The 9,323-nt window shown below is 38.8% G+C and overlaps 1 protein-coding gene across 1 annotated transcript; it reads right to left on the bottom strand.

Annotated features, from left to right (window-relative positions):
* Positions 1–3,922: 3,922 nt before the first annotated feature.
* On the bottom strand, positions 3,923–8,954 carry hoxc13a (homeobox C13a). The gene is made up of 2 exons (XM_079360152.1): positions 7,208–8,954; positions 3,923–5,135 (listed from the first exon to the last, which is right to left on the bottom strand). Exons 1-2 carry the CDS (start codon positions 7,869–7,871, stop codon positions 4,879–4,881), a joined length of 921 nt encoding a protein of 306 aa, XP_079216278.1. The 5' UTR covers positions 7,872–8,954; the 3' UTR covers positions 3,923–4,878.
* Between the last annotated feature and the right edge of the window lie 369 nt (positions 8,955–9,323).

Below are 9,323 nucleotides of genomic sequence, written 5' to 3'. Positions count from 1 at the left end.
TAAAAGTATTTCTTATAAATAGAGTGATTTCTATTAATAGTTTAATTATGCGATTAAAATTGAATAATAGATAATTGTATATTGCACTCAATATTTACCCTCACTAGATACAGCATATTACAAACTACACATTGCAAATTATAGGAAAGTCGAAATACAAGTATTTAAAATGTCATAGGACAGGCATATTTTCTGTAATAAATGTAACCAAATTACAAGACGTGTGTGTGTGTTACATGAATATGCAAGCATACAAAATGAAAATGCAATCACAAAAATCAAATGAAAACTCTACGACTTCCGTAATTATGATTAAAACGCTTTTTAACAGAACCTGGATTATGAGCGTCAGTCAGGTGGGATTAAATTGAAAATGTTTTACAAACTGAACTATTATTCAAATTAACTGCAGTGTCAAATGTGAGGAATAAGTCATTATATTCAAATAATCTAAATGAATAAATGATGACCTGTATTTCATAACTGAACACCAGATTTCTGGTTATTTTTGCGGCCTCATGCTGCCCCAACAAGTGATTCCCAAATTATCGAATAAACTACTTGTACAGTAGAGACAAATCAAACCGCAACACAACTCCACAGCTCAATGATTACATTTTTTAAGAATAAATATATATAATATATATTATGATAACTATCTGATAACGAAAGAGCAGAAAAACAATTTTCTCTCAGCAACAATACATCTTCCTTGTACCATCTATTTTAGTTTATGGGGTAAACACGAAATTAAGTAAATGCCTGCTTAAAGTACATACACTATATATTAATATAAAAAAACTTTAAAATAAATAAATAAACGTATATAGCCTACCTATAGGCCTATATAAAAAAAATAATGAACTGCCAACTCAACAAGTGTCCTAAGAATGAAGGACTTCGAGAAGTGAAATGTCTCCGAACGAGAGCCACTTCCTGATATTTTCCTCTGGTCACCACCAGAGGTTATCAGCCCCCTGTCTCATGTCTGCTGACAGCGGCCTGCAGCGACTACGCCTCCACACACAGCCGAAATCAATGCAACTTTATACACACTATGTGTTTCAAGTGTCCAAAACATGAGTGATCAGTTAGGAAAACGTCTCAAAGACTTGAGATTAGTTTGTTTTATTTACTAGAATACACTCTATATTGTTTGAGTTTCATATTTGCCTACATTTATTCGTCAGTCAGAATAAATGTTAGCCACGGCCGTTCAAGTTGTTGGATTAATACAAAACAATACGACCAAAACAAGTGAAAACATCACTTTCACAAAAGTGTACGTCTTGTATCGATATTGTAGAGCTCAAAAGACGTGATTTAGTTTTAATATTTATTTTCAATCATAATCATGAAACTATCAATAGGTCTATGCGCACAATTATAATTCTGTATCAACGTCCTTAACCTAAATGTATATATGGCGATTATTTTTCTTCATTGAAATAGAAGCTCTTTAAATTAGTTTATATGGTCTGTTGTACTAGTCCTTTAACATTGTGCTATTTAAGATAACACACTGTGCGGGAAGTGTCTGCACATTTGTATTTAATGTTTTTACTTTAGATTTGTTATAAGTAATCTAATTATATATATTATAGTACCTTAAATAAATGAGTTATATTTAAGACAGGAACATTTCCCTCGTTTTATTTCATCATCGCTGTGCTTTCTTTGAAAAGAATAATTTAAAAATATCTAACGCGTCTATACCGGGTGTATTAGCCTCTCTGTACTTTGATTTTGTAAAATATTGTACAGCATATAGAGGAAGTGACATGTGTACAACGCTTGTTGGGAGCGATAAAGTCATAAAACAAAAGTCGGTTTGCTGCCATGTAGGAAGAAAACGCCCATACCTTGAATCTCTATGTTGTGGCGGTCCTATCAGCATTTCCTCTCGCTGTGCGAACACTATGGCTGCTGGTGTTGGTGTGAGACGTCAAAAGTCCTACCTGTCCTCCGTGGTCAATAACCTCATGACCAGTGCATGAAACCATTGGTGGTTCTAGAGAGGAAAGTTTTTAGACGACTTCACTAAAAAATACACAGACACGCACACAAGCAGGCAGAGCCCAAATGTTAATGCAAAGCTCTGAGAGATGTTCCGAAATGCAGGTCAGAGGATATCGCTACACTTCCCCTTTTTTATGTATTTATGGCATGCCATTAAGCCCGGCTGTCTAGACAGGGAAATAACACCTTGTTTGCCTACAAACAATCCGCTGCCATTGGTGTCCAGCCCCCTATTTATTATTCACAATTTAGTGTGATGTCAAGGTCAAAGTGACTGCATAGTCATGGTCAAGGGTAAATGTGGACAGCCAGAACTCTCCACAAGGACTGAAAATGCAGGAACCGGACAAACAAAAACTTTCAGTCTAACGGCTTGGATCCTACTCAACGACCACAAAAGATGAGAAGACCTGGAAAAAGTGATCAGGATGTCCTGCCAACCAGGCGCATATAGAGAAATTACAGGGTAAAACGGAAACTGGCACCCGAACTTTTCTTTAGGCGTGGCATCTGAGGATAGCGACAATATTAGTCATATAATGCTAATGTCGTCAGAATAAAGGCCTTTACTCAAATAATATGGGCGTATAAAACATTTAGAAAGGTGTGCTTTAACGTTATGTCAGATCAAATAGGCCTACTGAAATTACAGACTTGATAGACTAGTTGAAGTGTATTAAGCGATCCATCTTTGACTTTGATTATTGGACAGTCGAGCCTAAATCTTTTAAATCCTTTTCCACGTTTCCATCGTTCCGTTTTCTTAAATTTAGCTATAGTTTCACTTGACTCCATGAGGGTTTTATATGTATAAAAACGGCCCCCTTCCATAAAACGCGTCCGATTTGTAAGCATGTGGTAAGAGACGAAATAGCCTAAATCTATCCGCAATGCTTTACAATGTGTGCGCACCTTAATTATTAGTATTCATTTTTGCAAGTTATAACTAAATAATGGGTTCATATATTGTAGATTAAATAAAATATGCATTCTCAAAGTTGTTGTCAAACTCTCTTGTGCTCTTGAAATCGTCCTGTATACGTATAATACAACAATAATGTAAAAACGCACACAGCCGCAAATACTGTTCACATTATCGTCCACGCATATTCAGCAAATATGACGTTCTCTTGTTTATATACAACCTCACTTTAACTTCATATTTGCAGGACGCCTCTTCATTAAAACACTACAAGTGCAAATATTTTGAAGAAACTCGAAGGAGCCCGATTGACTCCCGTAACATGCGGGTTGTTGCATTAATCACATCATATCACAAACATGTTCACATTTGTAGCGGTTGAATGTGAAAAACGACTATACTGTAGCAATCCCGAAAATACTTCTGTGACAGCTGAGGCAGATGTACTTTTATATTCCTTTAGGCCTGTTGATTCAGTTGAACTGCTGCCAAATAAGAGCTAATAAATACATGTTTGGTGTTATCTTTTGATTAAAGTGCGGTGGGAGTTCCCGGTATGCAGTGGAGAAACTTAAGCGTGAGATTCTTTTCCACTCGCTGACTCAGTTTTCCTTTAAGTGATCAATAAGAGGGGAAAAAAAATCTGATGTTGCACGTCTGAAAATATTATCAGGAAAAGAAATTAGTCAGCTATACCCCCCCCCCCCTATAATTTACAAGAATCAGATAATCCATCGTGCTGCTCAGTGCCTGTGCGCAGTGAATGCATCATCTCCTGTTGCCATTAAGAGTGCAGAATGCCCAATGAGTCCTAATCAAGCACTTTGCTCGATAAAATCTTCACTCATCCATCCGCTGCTGCTTTTGCTACAGACACAACTTTAAGAGAAAAGGCGACAGCGTTGAGAGCTACTGCTCCTTAATGACACCAGTGGAACATGAAACGGAAGGAAATGCTGCGATGGTTGATTGACTTGAATATTTGAACATTTTCATAATCATCATTTATTTATGAAACACGTTACCAGGACGTAATTCAACACCACAATACAGTTCACATACTGCACGAAAGTAGAAATAACAGGCTCCGTACAAGGCGCAAGATCAGCTGTAATGCTACACTAACAAAGACAAAATCAAATCAAAGACTGTGCATTTATGTGTAATACTCACTGACTTTAATAGTTTACAATCATTCCAGTTGCATGGCAGAATCCTTCTCTGACAAAGGAAAACATACAGTTGTCGGGATATTCCAGTTAACAGTTCCACCATACTAGATAATATGAATTAAATAATAAAGGCATTGCACTATACAGATAAACAACATAGCAGCCTTTGTTTTAGCCCAGGCTTAAGAGAACAAATCCCACACAGAGATCATAGCTTTTGAAATTCAGAGGAAATATTTATAAAAACAAAAAAAAAAAAAAAAACCATCCCTCTCTTTAAAGTCTTTAAAAGCTTTTAGATGAGAGTCTCAAGTTCAGCGTATCACCATAGCACACATCCACATGGCGATTATCTTTCTGAAATGATATCACACGTATTGTCTGCTGTGATTTCATCCGTCCGTTGCAAGTCTTCGAAATGTCATCAGCTCCTTTTGAGATTTGGCTTGAAAAATTAAAGAAGAAAAAAAACACTCAATACTTGTCTTTGAAATACAGATAATGTTTTAAATATTATATATTTATATATATACATTCATATAAAACAAATGTGAAGTGAAATGTTCAATACTTTCACAGTCTTTAGAGTATTTTTTTCTAAATTGAAAACGGGGGAGATGCGGCATGGTCAATGGAAAAAGATGGAAGTTAAATAATAAAAAACACTATGTTCTTCAGCCACGATTTTCGATGCAAGAGGTAAATATATGGCATTGTGTTTTTGGAAGGTATGAGTTGTTGTTTTCAAAGAGGTCTCTGATTTTGTCAAGTGGTGTGCATGTGATTGCTCTTGGATTTACTGACGAATTTTTTCTCCTTGACTCGTCGGTTTTGGAACCAGATTGTGACTTGACGCTCTGAGAGGTTGGTGGCGGCTGAGATGCGTCTTCTCTTGTCTTTGGTGATGAACTTGCTTGCTGCATATTCTTTCTCCAGCTCTTTTAGCTGGATCTTGGTGTAAGGGACACGCTTTTTACGCCCACGACGGTAGCTGCTGACTTCGGGCTGCAGTGGCACGACATCTGGAAAAACAGAGAAAAAATGCAAGGAAGTATTAGGGTATTAGGCAATGCGTAAAAACAGCACAATGATTCATTTCGCATTGTGCAATACGGTATGCACGACTCTTTTGCTTATTGTTAAAGCTAAACAAGGACAGCTTATAGATCTACTAATTAGCGTGACGGCGAAAAAAGTAGTTTGAAAGTACTTCAGCTTTCAAGGTCACTGTGTGTGTGTGTGTGTGTGTGTGTGTGTGTGTGTGTGGTGTGTGTGGTGTGTGTGTGTGTGTGTGTGGTGTGTGTGGTGTGTGTGTGTGTGTGTGTGTGTGTGTGTGTGTGTGTGTGTGTTTCAGAATGGGTTGCAGTTTGGATCTCAGGTGTACTGCACCTGACGTATTGGGAAACGAGAAACCAAGCATGTTTGTGTGAATGGACTGTCACCATCATGTCAGCAACTATTGAGCTTCGTTTCCAATGGCAAGTGATCAGTGTTTTTCCTTTAGTTGCGTGTCAATACTTGATTCGCTGGGGATTAAACACGAAACTTAACAAATCCTAGCTGATGGTATCTTAAATATCTTGTACAATTACTTACTTAAACCGCGGGGTAAAAACGGATATCAATACTAAAGGGCTCACTATGAATGCAATACACCGGGTCAGCGCCTGCTTGAAAAAGAGGGCAACATTAATTTACCATCTCTGAACAATGCTCTGAACTTTCCTAATTAACAGTGTTTCTGCAGAAATCGTATGGAAATTCCTAAAGCATTTTGTGAGGGCCTTATTGGTTCAGGTAAGCAAGGCTGTGGGATTGCAACTTTTCGTCAAAGCTGCATTGGTCCAATGAGAGACTTGACAAGTATGGTAATTTATACAGCTGTGAGACATCAAGCTCTTCACCCCGAAGTGATTTTACAAAAATGGGCTGTGCGTATTTCTTAGTTAAAGTTGATATTAGCGTTTAATCTGGGCCGAATGGTATTGCATCATATCGTCCTTACTAATAATACATTTAAAAGAATTCAATTGTCCGTATAAAATGTGAGTTTTTATCCAATAAAGAATTGTGCAAATTAAATTAGGCATAAGAGTTTGTGTCAGTTGTGACATGCATTCGTTTTTGAGACAGAAAGACATGGACAGCGCGCGCTTGTGTTTTGTGCATGTGTGCGCGCGCGCGTATATGACAGCGCGCCCGTGCCTGCGTGGCTTTCTCTTGTGTATTTTCAATACGAACAGGGGGGATGTTCTGTGTGAAGAGTCCAATCTAGGACATCCCTGTCCTAGATTGAAATGCACACAGTTTGAACAAAGTATTGGGGCAAAAGATTCAGCCTCAACACTTCTGCCCGGACTCAAGCGTCTGTTATTAAATATCATGCATGTTGTAGGACGATGCGTAAAGTAAAAGGCGACTCACAATTATTTGAATTGATCAGTAGAAGAATGCATTTGTTATTGATGTTTGCAATACAATGTTAGCCAAATGAATTGTGAGATATGCAAAAATCCTGTGGACATAACGCAGGGCGCAGAGATTAAATGGCACAGTCCAAACACAGAAGACTAGCTTTGTCACTATATTGTCAAACAGGGGGCAAAGGCAACACCGGTGTTCCTTTTCTACACTGTGTTACACACTGAACTATTTAAGTGATATGACTTCAAAGAAAAACACGTTATCCTTCAAGAAATGTGTATGAACAATTAAACTGAGCCCTGAACTTACCATTTTAATTTTGCATTTTCCTGCACACTATAAACAAAAAGCACGTTGATTAGTTGAATCTAAAACTGATTATAACCGCCTCCATGTAGGACATAAGATAACTGACGTGGATTGACAGCTGTGTGTTTATTCAGCACATTCAGAGTTTCCCTGCACATGTAAGCTGATATTTGGCACTTTAACACAATGAAACTAATAAGCAGTAACATCCCAGCAGAGTAAAAATATCTGGCTACATCTAAATACCTTCTTAATGTGATGACACAGGTATTAAACGCCAACAAGCTACTGCACTAACATATAAATTCCAGCATGGTGAGACAGTAAAAAAAGAGGGGGTAAAAAAATCACACATAATTACCTGGAAATGGTGATTTCCAAAGATGAGTTGACTGTGTTTGCTCTTTGGAGCAGTACACCTGCCCATCCCAGCCATTGGAGAGAGCCCAGTGCTGATAGCCTTCCATGGGGATCAGGGCGTCGTGCCGCGGTTCAGGGTGGGCGCTGATCCCCGGCACCACGGACACGTCCAGATATCCCGGAACAGCCTGATATGAGCTGGCGAAACTCGGGTAGAAGGCAAACTCTTTGGCTCTGGAAGACAGTTCTTCCGTGGGCAACGCTGTGCTGGGCTCAGCATATTTCTCTGCGGGATGGTATGAGCAGGGCTTCTGCTGCAAGTTCACGTTGTGCGAGTGAGATAATCTACAGCCGTAATAAGGATTTCCAAACGGATAACCGTAGCTCAAAGACGCACTAGAAGATGTCTGTGGAGCGGGACACTGCCGGCCGGTGTCCGGAGAGGATATATCCGAGTAGACGGAGCCCTGGTGGGTCGCTATGGAGCCGGAATGTCGTCCCAGTGCGGGGTGCGACATCAGGTCCCTGCAGTGGGTCGCAGGGCAATTACCGCTCAGTCCCTCCATTGTTTGGCTTTTATTTTGGTTGTTTTCATTCGGGCTTTTTTCATAAACGTACATCAAGGTGTCCGCCCAGCGTGGATGCAGAACCAGCGAAGTCGTCATATCAGGGTCTGCCGATGCTTTTTAAAAGTCGACTACTCCAAGACGGACACCTCATTTCCAACTACATTTTACACCACGCGCATGCGCACACAAGGCCCTCGTGTGTCCACTTCATTAAGAATCTGGCACGTGATACGCTAACAAGTCCTACGAGATTGGGCTTGTGAGTTGGGGCAGAGCAGCCCTTTAAAGACCTACTGCCTCACATGTCAGTGTTTTTTTCCTGCAGAGCAGGGAGTCTTTTCATTGGCTCCAAGCACGCAGACCCAAAACCTTAAAGGGGAGTTTGGACTCTTCAGGATTGGGGCAAACGAAAACAACCTGTGATATTCTGCCGACTCTGAGAACTGCAGGAAAATCAGCAGCATATGATACATGTCACATTTGATACATGGAAAATAAATATTTGTAAGTGATGCTCTGAATCTGTTTTGTAAATGTGCACGGTGACGCATTGCGCAAAGTTTGTGTTTGACTTAATATACTTGATGTAAACGATATGCTCTGGCAGAAGTTTACTTTGTGAACTTTAATATTGCAAATAGAAATATTTAATCTGAATCCATTGTCTGTAGTCATTTTTCACAAATATTTTATAATAAGTGTTTTGCAAAAATGTATAAACCGCCCAATCTTATCAGGTCCCCTTTTTTAAAGGACGCATTTCCTTTAAAACCGGGTTTAACTGCCACTTGGTCACCTATTGACGTGCTGATAGGATTCTGTGATCAAACCTAAATGTTCCAGCAGGGCATTGGACAACGTTTATTAATAGTTTTAAGTAGACCCAGTGTGATATCACGAGGGATAAATACAGCATAATAACTGTTCTGCATTATTCAGATTTGTATTTATATACTGACATTTAAAAACGTCAATTTAATAATAACATTGAATGTAAGTGTGTGTAAGGGTGAGACTGGGATTGTTTTTGTGAGAGATATGAAAGAGTTTTTCTCTGTGCAAAGTTGAATGAGTAGTTGCACCACAACAATGGCAGCTACAGGACGGGATAAAAGCAAAATAGGTAAGATAGCGTCATTGTATTTCAGGAGTCCTGGATTATATTCCATAATAAGATCTAATTACGTGCGTGTTAAGGTTTTATATATATATATATATATATATATATATATATATATATATATATATATATATATATATATATATATATATAAATGTTTCCGCAAGGCGAGTGACTATCCCGCATGTCACAAGCTTTTTCTCCGATAACGTGACAACAAATATTTCAATAGAATGGATGTTATTTGCCAGTCTCACTATGATATTTACTCAAACCACACAAGAGGATGCTGACGCCTTAGGACGACAGACCGTTTGCAGCTACGTGTGTTTAAGCTATATCTTACCTCATTAGGCAGCCTTTTAGAAATGCGGACCTATTTCCCAACAGGAATCTTCTTCCACCACTATTTTTACACGTGCCCCACC

The sequence above is a fragment of the Symphodus melops genome (genome assembly GCF_947650265.1).
Source record: "Symphodus melops genome assembly, chromosome: 13".
NCBI lineage: Eukaryota > Metazoa > Chordata > Actinopteri > Labriformes > Labridae > Symphodus > Symphodus melops.
Note: the sequence above shows the minus strand (reverse complement) of the source record. Positions and strands in the feature narration are given on the sequence as shown.

Bases quoted from the DNA above. Each gene is read 5' to 3' on its own strand.
- hoxc13a (XM_079360152.1), bottom strand. From the start codon at position 7,871: ATGACGACTTCGCTGGTTCTGCATCCACGCTGGGCGGACACCTTGATG. The intron at 5,136-7,207 runs GTAATTATGTGT...CTGTTTTTCCAG, and splicing joins TTGGAAATCACCATTTCCAG to ATGTCGTGCCACTGCAGCCC.